This window comes from Podarcis vaucheri, assembly GCF_965113315.1.
Source record: "Podarcis vaucheri genome assembly, chromosome: 12".
NCBI classification, from domain to species: domain Eukaryota; kingdom Metazoa; phylum Chordata; class Lepidosauria; order Squamata; family Lacertidae; genus Podarcis; species Podarcis vaucheri.
In genome coordinates this window covers 61,352,981-61,376,060 of record NC_138750.1, presented here as the reverse complement: position 1 = coordinate 61,376,060, position 23,080 = coordinate 61,352,981, and the positions used below count along the sequence as shown (strand labels likewise).

At 46.7% G+C, this 23,080-nt stretch overlaps 2 protein-coding genes across 3 annotated transcripts in view; both read left to right on the top strand.

Moving 5' to 3' along the window:
• The first annotated feature begins 548 nt into the window (after positions 1-548).
• On the top strand, positions 549-7,198 carry SDHAF4 (succinate dehydrogenase complex assembly factor 4). 2 transcript variants are annotated; one of them, XM_082192678.1, is made up of 3 exons: positions 549-693; positions 5,506-5,661; positions 6,954-7,198. In XM_082192678.1, exons 1-3 carry the CDS (start codon positions 645-647, stop codon positions 7,061-7,063), a joined length of 315 nt encoding a protein of 104 aa, XP_082048804.1. In that variant the 5' UTR covers positions 549-644; the 3' UTR covers positions 7,064-7,198. The 2 variants fall into 2 exon arrangements, with proteins under 2 accessions (XP_082048804.1, XP_082048803.1); XM_082192677.1 differs by lacking the exon at positions 549-693 and adding an exon at positions 1,035-1,210.
• Positions 7,199-8,903: 1,705 nt separating this feature from the next.
• The window catches only part of LOC309514942 (EH domain-containing protein 3), a 32,937-nt gene continuing 18,760 nt past the window's right edge, over positions 8,904-23,080 (top strand). The window contains exon 1 of the mRNA XM_082192467.1: positions 8,904-9,391. Within this exon, the coding sequence (XP_082048593.1) occupies positions 9,165-9,391 (227 nt within the window). The 5' untranslated portion in view covers positions 8,904-9,164. The remainder of the gene's footprint in view (positions 9,392-23,080) is intronic.

Below are 23,080 nucleotides of genomic sequence, written 5' to 3'. Positions count from 1 at the left end.
GCATTTCAGCTCCCTGGTATGTCAATGCAAGAAGCAAGCAAATAAATAACCGTGTATTTTATGTATTTATTTTCATTGCATTTAATTGCAATTAAAATGCAATTAGATGCAATTAAAATAAACGCATTTAGTTGCATTTCAGCTCTCTGGTATGTCCATGCAAGTAACAACCAAATAAATAACGGTGTACTGTATTTTATGTATTTATTTTGATTGCATTTAAAGGCAATTAAGATAAATGCATTTAGTTGCATCTCAGCTCCCTGGTATGTCAATGCAAGAAACAAGCAAATAAATAACGGTGTATTTTATGTATTTATTTTAATTTATTGTATTTATTTAATGTATTTATTTTAATTGCATTACAGTATAATTAATTGTTCTTTAGCTTATTAATTAATTTAATAATTGCAATTAAAATAAATGCATTTGGTTGCATTTCAGCTCCCTGGTATGTCAATACTGTACAAGGAAATAACTACAGGAAAGGCAGGCGCGGGACGGGGACCGTGCGCGCCCCCGACTATGACGCAGAAAAGGGGCGGGGCGGAGGCGGCGCTTCCCTCCCGAGTCCCGCCCCCCCTTTCCCGCTCGCTTGCTTCCAAGCCGGGGCTGCTGCTGCCGCCGCTGCTCGTGCCTCCGAAATGGCCTTGAAGCTGCCGCTCCAGCTGGGCCGCTCTTCCCTTGCCTCCAGTAAGCCGAACCCAGCCACGCAAGCCCGGCGCCTCGGCCGAGCTAGGCCTCGCCTCGGGCAATATGCGTGAGCCTCCAAGGGGGTGGAGGACTCCAACTCCCATCAGGCCCCGCGGGAGGAACCTATGGCGAGGGATGCTGGGAATTGGAGTCCGGGGGAGGGGAGGAGGTGGACAAGATGGCGCCCTTCGAAGGCTTTCGCGAAGCGCCGGCTCCCGTCAGCCCCCGCGGCCAACGAGCGGTTCCCGGGGGGTGATGGGAGTTGTAGTGCAACATCTGGGAGGCCAGCAGGTCCAGCCTTTCTCAAGCTGTGGGTCCCCAAGATGTTGTTGAACTACAACTCCCATCACCCCTAACTAGCAAGGCCAGAGCTCAGGGATGATGGGAGTTGTAGTCCAACAACATCTGGGGACCCACAGCTTGAGAACCACTGCTAGCCTCTGCTCATCCCTCCCAGTTTTGAACTGGGGTGCTTTTTTGCAGGGCGGGAACTGGTTTGAACTGGGCCGCAAAAATGGTGATAGGCCTACATATTTCTGCCAGGTTGTCATTGTACCAGCCTGTCTTTGTCTGCTTCTGTGCTGATGTTACTATTCTTACGACTGCTCTCAATAATAATAGGAGTAATAGTAATAATGATAATTTATTTTGGGTTTGGGCTGCTTCAACATGCCCCCAGGCTTAAAACTGTGGTGTTTCCCACCCACCGCTTGTTATAAGTTGCCTCGTTTATTATAGCGGTTAGGTTGCCGCTTTGCTAGGACACATAGCTGTCAACCTTCCCTTTTTTTGCGGGAAATTCCCTAATTCCAGCGCCGTTTCCTGCTGCTATCCCGGATTGTTAGATATCCCGTAGACTGTCCCCAGGGCAGGTGAGGCTGCTGATCCCTTATTTTCGAGGCTGCTGATCCCTTATTTTCAAATCTGAAAGCTGATAGCTATGTTAGGACATCCCCTTGAATAGTGTGATAAAATAATAATAATAATAATAATAATAATAATAATACAGTGGTACCTCGGGTTAAGTACTTACCGGTAATTCGTTCCGGAGGTCTGTTCTTAACCTGAAACTGTTCTTAACCAGAAGCACCACTTTAGCTAATGGAGCCTTCTGCTGCCGCGCCGCTGAAGAACGATTTCTGTTCTTATCCTGAAGCAAAGTTCTTAACCCGAGGCAAAATTTCTGGGTTAGCGGAGTCTGTAACCTGAAGCGTATGTCACCTGAAGCGAATGTAACCCGAGGTACCACTGTAATCATCATCATCATCATCATTTTTATTTACAGTGGTGCCTCGCAAGACGAAAAGAATCCGTTCTGTGATTCTCTTCGTCTAGCGGTTTTTTCGTCTTACGAAGCAAGCCCATTGACGGATTAGCGCTATTAGCGGCTTTTAGCGGCTTATCTGCTGATCGGATCAGCTGATAAGCAGCTTAGTGGCTTAGAAAAAAGAGGGGGGAGGGAAAAAAACCAGCAGGAACTCGCAAGACATTGTCGTCTTGCGAAGCAAGCCCATAGGAGATTCATTTTGCGAAGCACCTCCAAAACGGAAAACTCTTTCGTCTAGCGGGTTTTCCGTCTTGCGAGGCATTCGTCTTGCGGGGCACCACTGTATATCCCGCCCTCCCCAACTGAAGCTGGGCTCAGAGCGGCTAACAACAGTAAAAGTAACACAGTTTACATAAAATCACAATCAATGAATTGAAATCCGTTCTAAAATCAATTCATTCTAAAATCAATTCAGAATCAAATTAATGGCAACCATTGGGCTAGAGGTCTATGAGGATTACCAAAGGAGGGGGTCCGACAAATGCCCCTGAGATCCTGCTCATTCAAACAGCAGCACTCCTTGCATTCTGTGTGGGAACCGGTGGAAATCAATGTTTTCCCCGGGTGCTCGTGAAGCGAAGGGGAAATATGCACCCATTTTTAAAAAATGTGACACAGGTGCAGTTTGTTAAAAGCACAAGGCAGCGGACAGGATCCAAATGGTGACAGCTCAGCTTGGGAGACCTGTGATGTTTTCAGAGTCATGTAGATTTCAAATCCAGACCTGCCGCAGCGTTCTGACCAACAGCATCCAAATTCACAGGAATTCTGGGGAAATTCAGAATAGCTGCCCCTCTTTAGCAAGCTGTCCTTATAGTGGTAACGCCTCTGTTCTCAAGAAAGTACTTGGCTATTTTTGTTCTGCATTGCATAAGTTTGGCTGTGCGAATGGCTCTCCTTTTTGTAACTTCCTGTAATTGCATATCTATGGTCACTGACTGTAGATATGCTCTCCTTTATACTCTCTTGTTGGTGAACCCAGCTGGGTCATAAAATGTGAAACCCAGTGGTGTTTTTCCACTCTTTCTATGCACTCTTAGGACTGAGTGCTGATGGTCTACTCAGGTTGGCGACTGTGCATGTGGTATCAGGCAGTAGCTGCTTTATTCCATATTATTATTATTATTATTATTATTATTATTATTATTATTATTTTCCACATTCATTCATTCATTCATGATGAAAGGGCTCATGGGCTAAAGCTGGGCCTCAACTCAATCTCAGACCTCTCTTTTTAAGAGTAAGTAGGTTAGGTTGGGAAAGACACTCCCTGAGACCTTGGATATCTGCTACCAGTTGGAATAGATGGGTTGTGCTGGCTGCAGCTTAAAGTGATGGACATGAGGCAGGAGTTGATAATGCAGGTGAGCTGCGCACAGGTGAGCTGCAAGCAAGCTGCCGGCCAGCTCTGTGGAGCCTCCTTTTATTGACATAAATATGCAAACCAGGCAGATACATTTTGGGCTGTGCCCTTTACACATATTCCAATTATGCGATGGTGGGGTGGTACAAAGTTATTTTGGCACCTGTTTCCACCGCGTCATTTCCCCCTTGCACAGTGTATGACGAAGGAGACAAAAGGTTACAGACAGGGCACCATAGACTACTGAGACTGCAAAAGGTTAGACAGTGGGCACGATGTTCAGACAGCTGCGGCTTGTCTGAGGGGGGGGGAAGTGTGCCCCACATCCAAGGTCACACGTGCAGGCAGACTGAGGCTGCCTGCGGGTGGGGAGTGTCCTCCCTCCGGACCCCGCGATCATCCCTACACAGCTGACGGGCAGGGCAGCATCTCCTGGAGGGCACCACATTGGCAAAGGCTGGAACAGATCATCCTGGGACAGGTGGACCTAATGGTCAGCTCCCTATCCTCTCAGTATTCAGGCGAAAAAAATAATATCTGAATTTTGCTTTGAAACAATTTCTGCTAAACAGTTTTCATAAGCCATATTACATTTAAACAACTAAATAGGGGCCGCTTTTGGAAATTGGAGGAAGTGTTGTGAGCAAAATGGCTACCAGGTAGCTTTCTCCTCAACGTGAATACAAGGCAGAGGATTTCTGCCTTTTGCCCCCTGAAAAGCACAACAGAATGCGCACAAGTGTTTCCTTTGCAAAGATGAACGCATACAATTCATTTGCCTGTGTTTGTCAGGGAACTTCACTTATTCAGAGTTCTGTTCCTGAATGCTTTATCCACACACTTTAGAATGACTTGCTCATAGCTGTCTAGGCCAGCTTTTCCCCAAGATGTTTTTCTCCAGATGTTTTGGATGATGACCGGCTGGGGCTGATGGGAGTTGTAGTCCAAAACATCTGTAGGACATCCAGTTAGGAACAGCTGGTCTAGATCAGCGGTTAGCAAGGTTTACCTTGCCTTGGCCGGATCACTTCCGTGGAGAGCCTCCATGGGTCAGACCGGCGCAGCGCGATGCTGGAAATCACGTCTGCACATGTCTGTGGCGCTGGAACTCACTTCTGTGCATGCCCAGACACCGAAAATCATGCCTGCGCAGAAGTGATTTGTGGCATCTGGGCATGCGCAGAAGCGATTTCCAGTTTCTCCTCAGGTGCAGAAGTGATTTCCGGAGCTGCGGAAGAGAGTCCCCGTACCGCACTGTTTAGTATTTTGTATTTGGTGCTGTTTGACTGCAGTCTGAACTGTCAGAGGAATAGGCAGCGCATGGTTTTTTTGGCTTCTACAGAGAGCAGATGAAATAAGGCTGGAGGAAGTCTTAAGACCTAGTTATCGTTCTGCACCGGAACATTCAAAATTCTTTCTACTCATGCATTTTGTGCTTTTTATACTGCATTTTTATGTTGTGAACCACTCTGAGATATACGAACGAAGGGTGGTATACAAATTTAGAAAATAATAATAATTACTTTCTACTGAGATAAAACAAAAAAAAAGCAGATAAACTTGCAAGTGCAACCCATTTATTCATACCTACTCCGGCAACTGTGACATGGTGGATATTCCATGCAGGCCTTCAGCCTCAAAGCCTTGGTGTTATTCATTTTACAGGAAGTAACCTGCATACAATATGCATATCTGCAGAAGTGATTTCCGGAGCCGCAGAAGAGAGTCACTGCGCTGCGCTGCGGCTTGGTTCTGGGGCGGCTTGTGGGTCTTTTGAACAGCCTCCATGGGCTGCTTCCGGCCCCTAGGCCGCACGTTGCTGACCCCTGGTCTAGATTAACACGCCGGCAAGCTTTCATATGGGTGTTATTATTGCTTAATGTCATTTTAGGCTTCAGTGCTCTCTCCCTTTCCTTTCCAGGTTTGTATAGGAGTTTCTTAATACATCGCTCGGTTGATTGGCTTCTGTCTGTCTCTGGATACAATGGATGAGTTTGCCTTTGGGGCCGAAGTCAAACTGTTGGGCAGTCGCTTGTTTTTCCAGGCTGATTTAAGCAAATGGAAAGTGCAGGTATTCTAAGAACGCCCTTCTGAACCTTCACTTCCTGTTTGTATATCGTAGGGTCTGTGTTGCTGCACAGAGCTTCGGGAGGTGCCTGCTTCAGCACAGAAGGGAATCCTGAAATCCCTCCCAAGCAACCGCTCAAGAAAGCAAAGTTGCCCGTGGGTCGTTTCGATGAGGCAGAAGAGTCCAGTGCAGAGAAGGAGCCACTGGAAAGTAAGTATTTTATGTGTGGGTGTAAAATATAAATGCAAACATTTGGGAAATGGTAGACCCAGTTCTGACATGCCATGCCTCTCAAACTGGGTAGTAATGGCAGCTGCCAAGGGCATGAAGATCTTTAGCAGAATTTATTTGGCCCTTCCTCCAGCCATTTTCAATGTTGTTGTTGTTTAGTCGTGTCCAACTCTTCATGACCCCCTGGACCACAGCACACCCCAGGCACTCCTGTCTTCCACTGCCTCCCGCAGCTTCCAGAACACTGTCCCACCATCTCGTCCTCTGCCGTCCCCTTTTAAAAAAACCAGTCTCCAGTCCGGCTTGGAAATCCGCTCCACTTCCCAGTGGCCGGGGGCTTCTGGAGCCAATTTTCAAGCTTATTTCTGCTTCATCTAGAGAGCTTGGTGTCCTCTGATTTAATTTGCTGTCGTTTTGTCCTTTGGTGGGGAGTTGCTGCAGGAGCTGCTGCTGTAGCCGGCGTATAAGACGACCCCCGACTTTTGAGAAGATTTTCCTGGGTTAAAAAGTAGTCTTATACGCCAGAAAACACAGTATATATGTTTTTTAGCATATCATTTTCAACAATTATTAAACATACTTTTGTATCTTATACTTTTTTTTTTACTTCCATCAATCACATCTGGAAATTTCCCAATCTTTCCACTTAATTTACATTTCTTACTTTCACTATTACATTTAAGTATCATAACTAATAGCTCTCTTCTTTCTCTTCTTTGCAATATTTCATATATTCCTCCTTGCAAAACATCTTGTAGTCCTACTAGCGCAATTTGTTGATTACAGTTGCTCTTCAAATAGTTCGTATATTTCTTCCAATCTTCTGTGAATCTCTGGTCCCTGACTTTCCAAGGGATTAAGACCCATCGGCAACCCTCACCTGGTTTAGCCAGCCAGCCGAAGCTATTTCCCCAGGTGTGGCCGCTGTCACATACTGACAGCTTCTAGGAGCCACAGGTGGGAGTCGTGTCCAGGGTGGGGAGTTGGAGAAACTAGGTGCCCAGCTAACCTGGCTTGCCTTGTAGCCCCCTGCGTAAGGAGAAAGGTAAAAACTCTTTAAAGGACTCCAGGAATGTGACACAAGAGTAACCCTCTGGTGGTTTATAATAATAATAATCATATAATAATAATTTATTATCTATACCCTGCCCATCTGGTTGGGCTTCCCCAGCCACTCTGGGCAGCTTCCAACAAAATATTAAAATGCAGCAATGCATCAAACATTAAAAGCTTCCCTATTTATTTGCATTTTGCTGTGCTTTCTTCTTCAGAATTTCCAGATGGCATCAATCCTGTTACGAAAGAGAGAGGCGGACCCAAAGGACCTGAACCAACTCGCTATGGAGACTGGGAACGCAAAGGACGCTGTATAGATTTTTAAAGGGCTGTTAAAATGACATCATATTTGGGTGAAGGGAAACTGGTGAGGAGACATTGATGTGCTGCGGAGTGTTGTATTTATTTAATGGCAATTGGGAAGGGATACTTTCTGTGAATAAATATATCTTCTACACAAGGTTAGCAGTGTTTGGTTGCCTTTTCTTTTTTTTACCTAGGTCCTTGGTGGTGATGTAAATATGAAGAAAGACAATAAGCAGACTTAATGGCCCTTATTCACCTTTCTTTCTGGAAATGCACAATAAGGGAAAAGTAGCAGATACAATTCTGGGCTGTATTAACAGAAGTGTAGTCTCCAGATGCCTGTTGTCTTAAAAAAGCAGAGACATCACCTTGCTGACAAAGGTCCGTATAGTTCAAGCTCTGGTTTTCCCAGTAGTGATGTATGGAAGTGAGAGCTGGACCATAAAGAAAGCTGATCGCCGAAGAGTGGATGCTTTTGAATTCTGGTGCTGGAGGAGACTCTTGAGAGTCCCATGGACTGCAAGAAGATCAAACGCATCCATTCTTCAGGAGATCAGCCCTGAGTGCTCACTGGAAGGACAGATCCTGAAGCTGAGGCTCCAAGACTTTGGCCACCTCATGAGAAGAGAAGACTCCCTGGAAAAGACCCTGATGTTGGGAAAGATGGAGGGCACAAGGAGAAGGGGACGACAGAGGACGAGATGGTGGGACAGTGTCCTCGAAGTTACGAACATAAGTTTGACCAAACTGCGGGAGGCAGTGGAAGACATGAGTGCCTGGCGTGCTCTGGTCCAGGGGGTCACGAAGAGGCGGACACGACTAAACGACTAAACAACAACAACATATTAATAGTGAAATAATTATTAAGCTATTAAGGAGCCTACGCAACACAAAACACTGTTGCTGTATGTAGGCTTTATTTTATTTGTTTTTTATCTTATATTTTGGAAATGTACATCCAGTTATTTTTTTCCTTTAAAATTTTGGGGTGCCCCAAGAGAGTGGGGCCCTAAGCTATAGCTTGTTCAGCTTATACGTAAATCCGGCCCTGGATGGGCGTCTGCATCCAGCAAACATCTGGAGGGCCAGAGAGCCTCCCATCCCTGTCCCTGTCCTCTCCCAGCCTCCAGGTGTTTGGGACTCCAACTCCCATCAGCCCCTGCCAGCTCCGTGGGCGGGGCCAGGCATTGCCATAGAGAGAATGCAACTTCCGCCCGCGGCCATGTTTCTCCCTGGCGGTCGCCCTCCCGCCTCAGGGCGTCGCCAGTACTTGGGCCCGCTTCCGCTTCCGGCCCGACTTCCTGGAAGGTTGGCATTTAAAGCCCCGCTGCTCGGCTGCGATTCAGCTGCGCGACGCCGCCTGCGGCTGAAGGAGTCGCCTTTGCGGAGGCAGCCCTCGCCCTTCCCTCGCCAAGCCAAGCTCCTCGAGCAGAAATTGCCTTAGAAAATCGGAGTTTTCCTCTCTTGGCGCGTTGCAACAGCCATTTTTTTATTTTCCAATAAGCCTTTGCAAGCAGTTCTTAGCAAAAAAAACCAAACCCCTATTTATTTTATTTTTTTGCATTGCATTTCATTTTATTTTTTGCATTGCATTTCATTTCATTCTTTGCATTGCATTTCATTCTTTGCATTGCATTTTATTTCATTTCATTTTTTCATTTTTTGCATTTAGCAATCAAAAACAATTTTTGGGGGGGCTTGCATTTTCATTTTATTTTGTTGCAACAGCCCTTCAAAAGCAGGGTTTTTTGTGCTTGCATTTTTATTTTTTGGCTTGCATTTTCATTTTATTTTGTTGCAACAGCCCTTCAAAAGCAGATTTTTGTGTGTGTGTGCTTGCATTTTTATTTTTTGCAATAGCCCACCCTGCAGCCGGTAGCAGGACCGCGTGGGCACATCTTTTCCTGCAAGGGATCTGGAGATCTTGCCATCCCTTTCCCCCCCTTCCTCTACCTCCCCACCTTATATTCAGGGCCTGATTTTTTGATTTTTCATTTTGCGAGCGGGCGATTCCCTTTCCCCGGCGGCTCCGCCTGCCGCTCCTCGTCTCTCCTTCCATCCATCGGCGAGCAGATTTCCTCCCCGGAGCCCAGGATCTCCTCCTCGGCCCCCTTTGCAAGATGTTCAGCTGGCTGGGCAACGACGACCGGCGGAGGAAAGACCCCGAGGTGTTCCAGACGGTGAGCGAGGGCCTGAAAAAACTCTACAAAACCAAGCTGCTGCCTCTGGAAGAATACTACAAATTCCACGAGTTTCATTCGCCCGCCTTGGAAGATGCGGATTTTGACAACAAGCCCATGGTCCTCCTCGTGGGTCAGTATTCCACCGGCAAGACCACCTTCATAAGGTAAAAACGGCTTGGTCTTTTTTTAATTTTTTTAAATAAAATATTTATTAAAGTTTCAGAAAAAGGAATTACATGAAAACAAGAAATACAAAAGTAAAAAACCAAAAATAAGAATAAAAGGAAAATGCAGAATAAAAAAAATAAGTACACTTACAGAAAAAAGACAAAATAAAAAATCAACCTTTCCATATCTTACATTCATATCCTTGTTTCCCTGACCTCCTCATACCTCCCTTTTTTGTATTCCAATTCACTTAATTAATGCAGCAATTTCTTTCCCTCCTTATTATCCTGATCTTAATATATTATAACATTAAATTTTTACCTATTTAAAAATCCAGTTTTTCCATATTCTTTTATATCATTACAACTAGAAACCGCTTAACTTCAATCAAACATCATTCTAACATTCATTAATTTTGCAATACTTATGTAAATAGTCTTTAAATTTCTTCCAATCTTCTTCCACCGACTCTTCTCCCTGGTCTCGGATTCTACCAGTCATTTCTGCCAATTCCATGTAGTCCATCAGGGTCTTTTTTTAATATTTTCAAAGAAAGATCTTTATTGAAAATCAACAAATAACCAAAATTCCCAAGGATTCCCTCACATAAACTAGAATATCTAAATTACAACAGCTGCACAATTATACACTTAATTATAAAACCCACCACCCACCCTCACAGCAATTCGACTTCTTTATATTTCTTTCCACCTGTTTCTCCTTGCATTCTATAATGAATTATTTTTGTTAAATTCTGGTTTTTCCTTCTTTATTTGTTTTGTTATTGCTTACATTTTTTATTCTAAGCCTATTAACATGTCATTTTTAGAACAATGTTTTGACATGTAATCTTCGAAAGACTTCCACTCCATTCTTAACTTTTGATTTCATTGATATATTATAATTTTGCCAATTCTATATACTCACTTAATTTACAAATCCACTCTTCGTTTCTTGGTATGTCCTGAGATTCCCATTTAGTAGCAATCACTACCCTGGCAGCTGTTGTTGCATATAAAAAGATTGTTTTTTCATATGTGGTATGTCAATTGCTGGGTCTTTTTTATTCTTATTATTTATTCGATTTCTAAACGTTTTATTATTATTTTTTATAAAATCACATATACACTCCCAAACATAAAGACACCTCCTGGTGTTTTTAATTTCTCCCCCTTGCCGCACCCTGTCTTCTTCCTCTTATAGTTCAAATTCTGCTCGCAAATTTATCATGCTATAACATTTCTTTAAATGTTCCGAAAAAGGCTTCCATTTTTTGCTGTTAGCGTGGCCAATTCTGCATAGATCCGAGGTAGGCAACCTAAGGTCCGTGGGCCGGATGCGGCCCAATCGCCATCTAAATCCAGCCCACGGACGGTCCGGGAATCAGCGTGTTTTTACATGAGCAGAATGTGTCCTTTTATTTAAAATGCATCTCTGAGTTATTTGTGGGGCGTAGGAAAGGCCTTTTTTCGTGTTGTCACCCACTAAACCTCTTGGGGATAGGGGACACAGAGAAGGGTATCGGATGACACATGCAGGGTCCGGGTCGGTTCATATCGGGAGAGGCAGTCCTATAATAATATTAAATTTATTATTTATACCCCACCCATCTGGCTGGGTTTCCCCAGCCACTCTGGGCGGCTTCCAACCAAATATTAAAAACAAGACAGCACCAAACATTAAAAACATCCCTAAACAGGGCCGCCTTCAGTTGTCTAAAAGTAAAATAGTTGCTCATTTCCTTAACATCTGCTGGGAGGGTGTTGCACAGGGCGGGCGCCACCACCGAGAAGGCCCTCTGCCTGGTTCCCTGTAGCTTTGCTTCTCGCAATGAGGGAACCGCCAGAAGGCCCTCGGCGCTGGACCTCAGTGTCCAGGCAGAACGATGGGGGTGGAGATGCTCCTTCAGGTATACTGGACCGAGGCCGTTTCGGGCTTTAGAGGTCAGCACCAACACTTTGAATCGTGCTTGGAAATGTCCTGGGAGCCAATGTAGGTCTTTCAAGACCGGTGTTATGTGGTCTCGGTGGCCACTCCCAGTCACCAGTCTAGCTGCCGCATACACCTTGTATTTAAAACACCTTCAATGCACATCTAAAGTACATGTCATTGCCCAACGAATCCTGGGAATTCTAGTTACTCACCCCAGAGCTACAATTCCCAACACCTGTATCAAACTACAATTCCCAGGACTATTTGGGGGCAAGCCATGCGCTATGAAGGTGCTTTAAATGTATGTTTCGGTTCTGCCTGTGGAAGGCTGGGTGTCATACCAGGCGCGTGAATTAATTTGTCCTGGCTATCAGAACATTGGCAACCATACCAGAAAATAATTTGCCGTGATTCTTTTCTAGAGGAAACTGTGCTCTTGGCCTTTGTATACAGTCCCATGTAGAAAAATTGCGAGATCACTGGAGCCTGTGAAAACCTTTGTGGTGAAAATTAGCATGAATGGGCACGTATGACATACCAAGACCATAGTTTGCTGACCTTTTAAAAAAGTGGCAAAATATTATGGGAATCCTGAAGAAGAAGAAAATCCAGGAGGGTTGGTCTGTTGCAGGAGAAATTAGAAAGCGACTTGTGGCATCTTGAAGACTCCCAGATTTTATTATGGCGTAAACTTTAATGATAATCCTTAAGCCTGTTTTTCCAGGGAGCAAAGTTTCCAACTGATGGTATTCAAGGCAAGGGGGTGTTTCATGTTCACACAGCAAGTGGTGTTTACATGAGAGGAGTCTGTGGAATGCTGAGTGGACAGATTCTGAGAAAATTATGGGCTGCTAGTATGCTTAGATCACGTCTTCCGTAATTGGAGGATATTTTGAAGGAGAGAGAGGGTGGGGGAGAGATTTTAGGTGCCTTAGCTGGGTGCATAGCAATTGCCCGGTGGCCCCTGGAGATTCGAAAAACGCTTTTCAGGCTTCTCTCAAGTGGTACCCATAAACTTGCAGGTGCAGAAGAACAAAGATGGTCCACTTTGAAGAAGTGGAGGCCTAAAAACAGGATCTGTGGGAAGCGTTACAAACCCCATGGAAGATCACGAGTAGGAGACTTATCTACCTGTGTCACCGTGAGGCGGTTTAGGCTTAGTTCTCACTGAGTTGGTAAGGCTGCGTCTGGGTTGTACCACATCAGACCACAGATGGGGTCTCGTATAACTGAAATAGCCAGACATAGACTTCTACCCTCTTGCTGAAAACTAGGCGTTGGGTCAGGGTTTGACCGCGGAACCTTTCCTGAGGCTAGATCAGTCGATGGAGCAAGCTTGTTTTCTCCTACTCCTGGAGGGTAGAAATCGAAACCATGGCTTCGAGTTGCAAGAAAGCAGATTGCGTCTAAGCTTCAGGAAGAAATTTCTGATGGTAAGAGCTGTTCGACAGTGGAACAGTCTCCCTCAGGAAGTTGGGGACGCTCTTTGGAGGTTTTTAAGCAGAGGTTGCATGCTTTAGCTGAGATTCTGATCCTGAATGGGTTAACTGTGCATGCTCTGGTTATCTCCCGCTTGGACTACTGCAACGCACTCTATGTGGGGCTACCTTTGAAGGTGACCCAGAAACTACAATTAATCCAGAATGCGGTAGCTAAACTGGTGACTGGGAGCAGCTGCTGAGACCTCATAACTCCGGTCTTGAAAGACCTACATTGGCTCCCAGGGCGTTTCCGAGCACAATTCAAAGTGTTGGTGCTGACCTTTCAAGCCCTAAACAGCCTCGGTCCAGTATATCTGAAGGAGCGTCTCCACCCCCATCGTTCAGCCCAGACACTGAGGTCCAGCGCCGAGGGCCTTCTGGCGGTTCCCTCATTGCGAGAAGCAAAGCTACAGGGAACCAGGCAGAGGGCCTTCTCGGTGGTGGCGCCCGCCTTGTGGAACGCCCTCTCATCAGATGTCAAAGAGATAAACAACTACCTGACATTCAGAAGACATCAGGGAAGTTTTTAATGTGTCACATTTTAGTGAATTTTGGGTCTTTGTTGGAAGCCACCCAGAGTGGCTGGGGAAACTCAGCCAGATGGGCAGGGTATAAACAATAAATTATTATTATTATTATTATTATTATTATGGAACAAAGGAAGCTGTCTTCTCCCAGTGGAGTTGTTCTTCCTAGTATTGGAGGTGGTTTGCCTCTGAACACAAATTGCAACTGCTGGAAAACAGCTTATGAGTTTTCCCCATAGGTACCTGGTTAGCTGCGTCGGGCACAGAATGCGAATCTAGGTTGGCCTTTGGCTTGATCCTGCGGCCGGGTTCTTCCTACAGTGCGATCATGGAAGGAATCAAATGTATCTGACCTTTTTCTTTGTCCAGTGCATCTTCCAACGGGGAAGATTTTTCCAGGTATTCTAGCCGGTTGTTATTTGTTAAATTTATGAGTCATGTTTTCTTTTCTTTCTTTTTGCCACAGCAATTCAAAGTGACTTACAATACGTTAAGCAAGAAACCAACCAACCAACCAACCAACCGGCGTTAAAATATATAAATGCAAAAGGCAATTCTCTTTAAAAACAACGCACCCAAACTAAATTAAAACAACCCACCCATGTGAAAAGGCTGTAGATAATTAAAATGATGAATGTCTCATGTGACGCATATATATACCGTCTGAATTTTCCTCATAATAGTATGTGTAATAAACCCCTTAGACTTTTACTGATACCGGTGTCTCTCTTCTGGATTAGTGAAAATACAGCACCGCTATAAAACTGAACTCCTGGGTTGAATTACGTAGCTTCTAAGAGCGATTTTACAGCGGGAGTAGCTGACTTGTAAAACCACCCTGTGATCCTTGGATGAAGGGAGGTATATCAATTTAATAAGTAATACAAAATAATAATAATTAATAATAATAATAATAGAAGTAGTAGTGAAAGGTAAAGGCACCCCTGACCATTAGGTCCAGTCATGACCGACTCTGGGGTTGCGGCGCTCATCTCGCTTTATTGGCCGAGGGAGCCGGCGTACAGCTTCTGGGTCATGTGGCCAGCAGGACTAAGCCGCTTCTGGCGAACCAGAGCAGTGCACGGAAACACCGTTTACCTTCCCGCCGGAGCGGTATCTATTTATCTACTTGCACTTTGACGTGCTTCCGAACTGCTAGGTTGGCAGGAGCAGGGACCGAGCAACGGGAGCTCACCCTGTCGCAGGGATTCGAACCGCCGACCTTCTGATCGGCAAGTCCTAGGCTCTGTGGTTTAACCCACAGCGCCACCTACGTCCCAATAATAATAATACTAGTAGTAGTAGTAGTAGTAGTAGTAGTAGTAGTAGTAGTAGTGGTAAATTGGCTGAAGGACCACATTCGTCCTTGACCTAGCTTTGGGGAGTGGTCCGTTGCCCCCCCCAATGATTCACACACACAACCCAACTGCCCTACCCCACCCTCCGTTGACCTGTGCATGAATTGGGTTCATCACCCGTCTCCCCAAATCTGATGACGAGAGGTGGCGATTTGTATCCCCATAGGGCACTGAGCTGGGCAGGGAGATTTTAGCTGTTTCCTTTTGACTGCCAAAATCTTTGGGATCCTGAAAAAGATGGAATAATTGCTGGGGAGAGGAGCTGCAACAGCCTGGTGTGGATACTAGGGGTAAACTCCACGTGGGGCTGCCCTTGAGACTGACCCAAAAACTCCAGCGGGTGCAGAATGCCACGGCGAGACTCCTTACGGGGTCTTCGCCACGGGATCACATTCACCCAGTTCTCTACCAGCTGCACTGGCTCCCGGTGGAGTACAGGATCAGGTTCAAGGTGCTGGTTTTAACCTTTAAAGCCCTATTCGTACCTACGGGACCGCCTCTCCTGGTATGTCCCATGGAGGACCTTACGGTCTTCAAACAAAAACATCTTGGAGATCCCGGGCCACAGGGAGGTTAGGCTGGCCTCAACCAGAGCCAGGGCCTTTTCGGCTGTGGCCCCGATCTGGTGGAATGCTCTGTCCCAAGAGACTAGGGCCCTGCGGGACTTGACATCTTTCCAAAAGACAGAGCTGTTCCACCAAACCTTTGGCCAAGGCACAGCCTGACCCCCTCCTTCTGTAATCCTCCTAGAACTCTAGCCCAATGGTTTGCATTAATTTGATTCTGAATTGATTTTAGAATGAATTGGTTTTAGAATGCTGTATTACTTTTACTGTTGTGAGCCGCTCTGAGCCCGGCTTCGGCTGGGGAGGGTGGGATATAAATAACATTTTATTGTTTTTATTATTATTATAAACTGCTCCTGGCTTAGGGAGTTCCTTTAGCGCACCGTTTGCCTCCATATAAGCCGCATAAGAGTTGCTGAGTTTAGCATCAAGGAATGGAGTTTTAAAAGAAAATATTGGGGAAGGCATGTAGCTCAGCGTTGAAGATTTCCATACAAAAAGACCCACCGCTGGCGGGGCTCAGAGAGACCCTTGCCTAAAAAAGCTTGAGAGCTGCTGCCAACCTGTGTAGACAGTATTAATCTAGATGGGTCAAATGTTCTGACTCGGTTCCAGGCAGTTTCCTCTGTTCCATGCTGTCCGTGGATTGTCCTAATCTTCTGCTGAATGTCCTTACGAATCACGCTCCCTGTTTTTTTTTACCAGTAGCCTTGTTAAAATGTTAATATTCTGGTTCTTCAGGGTCCACCTCCCTTTCCTGGCTCTGTAGAAGTGAAGTCTCAACGAGTGTGTGCTTCCTGCTTTCAACGTGTGTGTATGTAAATACTGACACGGAAACATTTAAGACGAGGGTGGGAAGAGGACAGAATCCTCAAATTGTTGGGTTGGAAGGGACCGAAAGGATAATCTAGTCCAACCCCCTGGAATACTGGAATCCTTTGCCCCACGCGGGATTCGAACCCACAACCCTGGAATTAAAGAGTCTTCTGCACTACCGAATGAGCTAGATGTGCCTTAACTCTGTTTATGTGCGCAAAACAACAACAAACCTCTGGTTATGTGAAACATCCAATAAACACACAAGACGTAACCGGCTGTACGTTTGAAAAAATAATATATACTATTCATTGTGTTGAATTGTAGATTTCAACAGAAGTAGCTCATAAAGTTCAACGAAAAAAAGTAGAAGACCCAGTGGATCAGTTCATTCTCTAAATCAGTGTTTTTCAACCACTGTTCCGCGGCACACTAGTGTGCCGCGAGATGTTGCCTGGTGTGCCGCGGGAAAAATTAAAAAATTCGAAAGATATTTTTTTTAAAGTCAAATTTTCGATTGGGGCGCCGTCCCCGGAGGGAGGCGGGCGAGTCGGGCGGCGAGAGGCGGGGCGGCGGCGGCAAGGAGAGGCCGCCCAGCGCGGGGCTCTCGCCGTCTGGCTGCCTGCGAGCTCGGCGGGCAGCGCCTCCGTCCGCAGCGCCCGCCTCGCGGCTCTCATTCCCTGCCCCTGCCAAAGCTCACCCAGCCAAGCCGCGCTCTCCTTCCTGCCTCGCTTTGCTGCCTCCTCCCCCCCCCACCCCAAAGCTTGGAGGTTCCCTGGCGCCGGCCCGCAGGTTTGACCCCCTTCTCACACCTGTTCGCGCTCCTTGCACAGAATGGGGAGGAACGGGGCTCGCCGCTGCCTCCGCTCGCCCTCCCCCCCTCCGCTGGCGGTCCCGCGATTCTTGGCTTTTTGGCGGTTGGCACAGAAGGAAGGCAAGGGGGGGGGGAAATTGAAACTTACACTTTCGTGCGTCCCTCCCGGCGTGACGCTGCGCGCTGACGTCACGAGGCTGTAATGGTGGTGTGCCTCGAGATTTTTTTCATGAAACAAGTGTGCCTTTGCCCAAAAAAGGTTGGGAAACACTGCTCTAAATCACCAATAAGGTCTATACATGTGAAAATGCAGTTCCACAGAATCCTTTCAGAGTCTTAAGACAAGGATTTCTAGAATATTAGCCTTGTTTCGCCGTCCTAGGCTTCGTCAGTAGTACAAACTCATATATGATATCACAGGACAGTGGACCTTAGCATAGTAGTAGCTTCTGTCCTGTGATATCACATATGAGTTTGTACTACTGACGAAGCCTAAGAACTGCCGCAATCTTTCGTGTGGATTGTTGGACTCTATGAACAGACAGGTGGAATAGACATTTTCACGTATATGAACCTTATGCACAAACTGATTAGAGAATGAACTGATTCACTGGGTCTTCTACTTTTTAATTGAATTGTAGATTTCAACAGAAGTAGCTCATCAAGTTCAACACAATGAATAGCATATATATATATTTTCAAACGTACAGCCGGTTACGTCTTGTGTGTTTATTAACTCTGTTTATGGCATGAGAGCTGGGTCTGCTGACCCCAGACTGGGACTGGGCAAAGGCAGGAGTTTTGAGAGGACCCTGGGGACTGTGGCTCAGTGGTTAGAGCGTCTGGCTTTTCATGCAAAAAGTCCTAGCTTCAGTCCCCAACCTCTCATAGTTTGACTTGGAATGCCCCCTGGCCGAAACCCTGAAGAGCTGCCAGTCAGTGCAGACAATATTAAGCGAGATGGACCAGCGCACCTGACTGTATGAGGCTGCATCCTATGTGAGATTCTGGGGAGCGGATTCTCCCCGCTGCCAGCCACTCATTACTTGAAGGGAGAGAAACCCAAGTCTGTGTACAGACAGCGAGAACCCACGGGGAGGTAATAAAATCTCCCGTACCTGGTGATTGTTGACCTTGAAAGGTCCTGGAATTTTTTACCTGCGCTGGTGTTTCGAAAACCTAATCGCTTGCATGCAAGAGCCAAGTACAGAATGACCAAGCAGTTCAGCTGACTGCTTTTTCTTTTAAAAAACAAAACGGGAGCAGATCTTTTCCAGCCAGAAAATAGCAGGTTCCAGGATGGCAGATATTTTTAAGGAGGACTTAATATTTTTGGGGGGTGGGGGGAACGGGACTGTGTAAAACATGGAGGTGGATTGGAAGAGAGAAGCAGTGCAAGTAAAACTATTATTTTCCTGACTCCATCTTAAATTTGGCTATCCCACCCCCCCTTGCAATATTATTGTTGTTCTTGTCATTTAGTCGTGTCCGACTCTTGGTGACCCCATGGACCAGAGCACGCCAGGCACTTCTGTCTTCCACGGCCTCCCACAGTTTGGTCAAAATCATGCTGGAAGCTTTGAGAACACTATCCAGCCATCTCGTCCTCTGTCGTCCCCTTCTCCTTGTGCCCTCAGTCTTTCCCAACATCAGGGTCCGCTAAGTCCAGTGATTCTGGGCTGCTCTCTGCCACAGACTCTTCCCGCTCACGAAGCCCTGTTGCCTCAGCTTCCAGCACCTCCTTCTCCCAATCTTCTCCCTCTGACCACTCATCATCGTTCCTCCATCCCTCCCTGGGCTCAGAGTCTTCTTCCTGGGGGGGGGGGTTACTCCAGCTCGTTCCCCACCACCACCATTCCTCTACGTCCGACCAACCCATGACACCCACCGCTGGCATTCGGCCCCCTAAAGTTGGGAATGTGGCCTTCAGTTTATAATAATAATAATAATAATTGATTATATATACCCCGCCCATCTGGCTGGATTTCCCCAGCCACTCTGGGCGGCTTCCAAAATAATATTAAAATACAATAACCTATTAAACATTAAAAGCTTCCCTAAACAGGGCTGCCTTCAGATGTCTTCTGTAAGTCAGACAGTTTTTTATCTCCTTGACATCTGATGGGAGGGTGTTCCACAGGGTGCCACCACCGAGAAGGCCCTCTGCCTGCTTCCCTGTAACCTCACTTCTCGCAGGGAGGGAACTGCCAGAAGGCCCTCGAAGCTGGACCTCAGTGTCCAGGCAGAACGATGGGGGTGGAGACGCTCCTTCAAGTATACTGGACCAAGGCCGTTTGAAAAAGCTTTCCCCCATCTCTGCACTAGGCCATAGCGGCTATTTACCTTGTTGTTCAATCTAGCCTGTTCCTGTTCAAAACTACCCGTATTTTTCGCTCTATAAAACGCACCAGACCACAAGACGCACCTAGTTTTTGGAGGAGGGAAACAAGGGGAAAAAAATATTCTGAATCTCAGAAGCCAGAACAGCAAGAGGGATCGCTGTGCAGCGAAAGCAGCAATCCCTCTTGCTGTTCTGGCTTCTGTGATAGCCGCGCAGCCTGCATTCGCTCCATAAGACGCACACACATTTCCCCTTACTTTTTAGGAGGGAAAAAGTGAGTCTTATAGAGCAAAAAATACGGTACTTTATCAAGGGGGTCCTTTGGCCAAGTGCGTTGTGCGTTGATCCTCTGTCTTTCTTTCAGGTAGAGACTGTCTTCTCCTCTTATTCCAAACACAATAGCAAAGAGATAGGCGGTCTTTTTAAATGCTAAGAAGGGCTTTGGGAACCGCAATTCAGAGGGCCCAGAATGACTCCATTTATGCTGTTTATAATGCCTGCTGAATAATGGGCTCATTGTGCATTTTAATTGCACACAGACCTGACGGATTTTTCTTAAACGCAGAAATCGTAATGGATATCAGCAGCTGGATGCATTTGGAGACAATGCTGATTCTCAGTTTAGATCCTCAATTCCCTGCACAGAATTGCAGAGCTGGAAGAGAGACCACAGGGATCAGACTTGGGTCACAGTCGAGAGGCTGAAATGCAATTGCCCGATAGTTGAAGCTAGATCAGGAAAGGCTGGCCGGGAGGTTTTCAAAACAGGGAAGGAAGGAGGCATACTGTGCTGAAGGTCGGTGAAGCAAGATGTTTGTGTCCGTCTCGTTCTGCCGATGTGCAACTCTGCCGCCCAAGGAGGTGTCGTAACTCTGCGGCGAAGCATTCGCTGCGTGCGCAGAGGGTTCCAGCTCCAGTCTCGCCTGCCTGGAGCGCTGCTGCCAGTCCGTGCAAACAGTGCTGAGCTAAATAATAATATAATAATTTATTATTTGTATCCCGCCCAACTGGCTGGGTTTCCCCAGCCACTCTGGGCGGCTTGCAACACAAGATTAAAATACAGTGGTACCTTGGGTTACATATGCTTCAAGTTACATACGCTTCAGGTTACAGACTCCGCTAACCCAGAAATATTACCTCGGGTTAAGAACTTTGCTTCAGGATGAGAACAGAAATTGTGCGGCGTCACTAAGAGGGCCCCATTAGCTAAAGTGGTACTTCAGCTTAAGAACAGTTTCAGGTTAAGAACAGACCTCCAGAACGAATTAAGTTCTTAATCTGAGGTACCACTGTACAAGAACCTATTAAACATTAAAAGCTTCCCTAAACAGGGCTGCCTTCAGATGTCTTCTAAAAGTCTGGTGGTGGTTTTTCTCTTTGACATCTGGTGGGATGGCGTTCCACAGGGCGGGTGCCACCACCGAGAAGGCCCTCTGCCTGGTTCCCTGTAACTTGGCTTCTCGCAGTGAGGGAACCGCCAGAAGGCCCTTGGAGCTGGACCTCAGTGTCCGGGTAGAACGATGGAGGTGGAGACGCTCCTTCAGGTATACTGGACCGAGGCCGTTTAGGGCTTTAAAGGTCAGCACCAACACATTGACTTGTGCTCGGAAACGTACTGGGAGCCAATGGAGGTCTTTCAAGACCGGTGTTATATGGTCTTGGCGGCCGCCCCCAGTCACCAGTCTAGCTGCTGCATTCTGGATTAATTGTAGTTTCTGGGTCACCTTCAAAGGTAGCCCCACATAGAGCGCATTGCAGGAGTCCAAGCGGGAGATAACTAGAGCATGCACCACTCTGGCGAGACAGTCCGCGGGCAGGGAGGGTCTCATCCTACGTACCAGATGGACCCAGTAACCTGACTTTGTAAAAGGCATCTTCCTATGTTAAGGTTGTTTCTCGTGTGGGGCACAGATGGCAGAAGGGGATAGTCATGAAGTCATAGAGCTAAGTGTGACCCTGAAGGTCATCCATCTCAACCCCCTGCAATGTAGGAATCCTGTCCACAGCTGTCCCTGGGTGGGCTTGATCCACCAGCCCCCTCTGGTTAACAGCCAGGCACACGGACGCATAGCGCCACAGTCCAGCTGGCTGTTGCTAGAGTTGCTGCGGCGAGTTGCTGTGGTTTGAGCCTGTGACCCCTCTTGATAATAAAATAAACACAGCTGTCCCCAGGAGATCTGGCTGCCAGCACAGGCCTCTCTGGGCCGAGTCGCTCCCTTTATTTTATTTGTTCAAAGCCTTTGTATCCTGCTCTTCAGCCGGAAAGGCTCCGCGAGCAGTTTGCAGACTGGCAAAGGCTGCCCAGCCCCGGCTTGTAATCCAAAAAGGACGCGACACAAAAGGAAAAGGGGATGGCGAGGGAAGAAGAAACAAGCAGACTCAAGGCACCAAAATTCTTAACCTTGCGAGGTTCTCGTAAATAACCGGTGTGGTGCAGAAACAGGCTGCTTGCGGTTGAGAAACAGGCCTTTGCAGGCTCCGAGAAATAGTTTGGCAGTGACTCTGCCCTGGAAGCAGCACCTGGAATTGACCATTCAAGGTGAGACCTTGGCTGAACTGGCTGGGGCTGATGGGAGTTGTAGTTCCAAACACTTGGAGTGTGCCAACTTGGCAAAAAACTGCCCTAGACCTAGAGCCCTGAAAGCTCTTGCACTGCTCTCCCCCTAGACGCTTTCTTCTAGTTTGGCCAATGTAAACATACTCCTTTCCCTGGGCGTATCGATCCCGTCAGGTTGAAAAAAGTACCGTATTTTTTGCTCTATGAGGCTCACTTTTCGCCTCCTAAAAAGTAAGGGGAAATATGTGTGCATCTTATGGAGCGAATGCAGGCTGCGCAGCTATCCCAGAAGCCAGAACAGCAAGAGGGATTGCTGCTTTCGCTGCCTAGCGATCCCTCTTGCTGTTCTGGCTTCTGAGATTCAGAATATTTTTTTTTCTTGTTTTTCTCCTCCAAAAACTAGATGCGTCTTGTGGTCTGGTGTGTCTTATAGAGCGAAAAATACGGTATTTCTATCGGTTCACATAGAAAGCAGTCTTCCCGCTGCTTTAAAGTGTCCCCAGATTCATTGAAAAAAATCTGGTAACCTTACTGTATGTGGCCCTTCGGCTGCCTATGTTTTCTCGCTGCCTGGTCTAAAACAGTCTTCACGGGCAGACCCGCGTAGAGTGCGTTGCAGTAGTCTAACTTGGAAGTTGCCTGTTTCGTTTGACCAGGCTGAATTCAAAGCACCTTCTGTTGTCGTTGCTGCCTATAACAGTATGCAGAATATTAACTTGCCGGCATGTGATTCTTCCACCGGTTGTGAGTACATCCTGTTTTCACTGCTGTGTTTTCTAAGCCTTTGCACTGGTATAGATTGTGGCTCACAAGAAATTCCTTGTCTCTCTCTCTCTCTGCCCCCCCCACCTCCTTCAGCCATCACCCTAGTACAATGAAATCCTTGTTCTTTTGAGATCTTGGGTACAAATTGCGCAGGTCTCCTTGGGTAGGGGGTGTAAATGATACTGTCCAGGTGTGTTTTTTCCACCGCACCTGCGCAGGCTGGCTGCAGGTTTTGTCTTTTGTGCATCAAGTGTCCAGTTTTTGCTCATATTTCCTGGTCCACTTGTTTTGGGGGCTTGGGAAGGGGGTTTCGGCGCTGTGTACAGCAGAATGTCGTTGATGCAAAAATAGTTCATTGCTGGTGGATAGCTCAAGGGCCATATTTAGGTTTGATGAGGCCCTAAGCTACCGAAGGTAATGGGGCCCTGTATATATCCAGCTGCCCTTTGTCAACGACAAATTGTCGCTGTTTTTTGTATTACAGTGGTACCTCAGGTTACATGCGCTTCAGGTTACAGACTCCGCTAA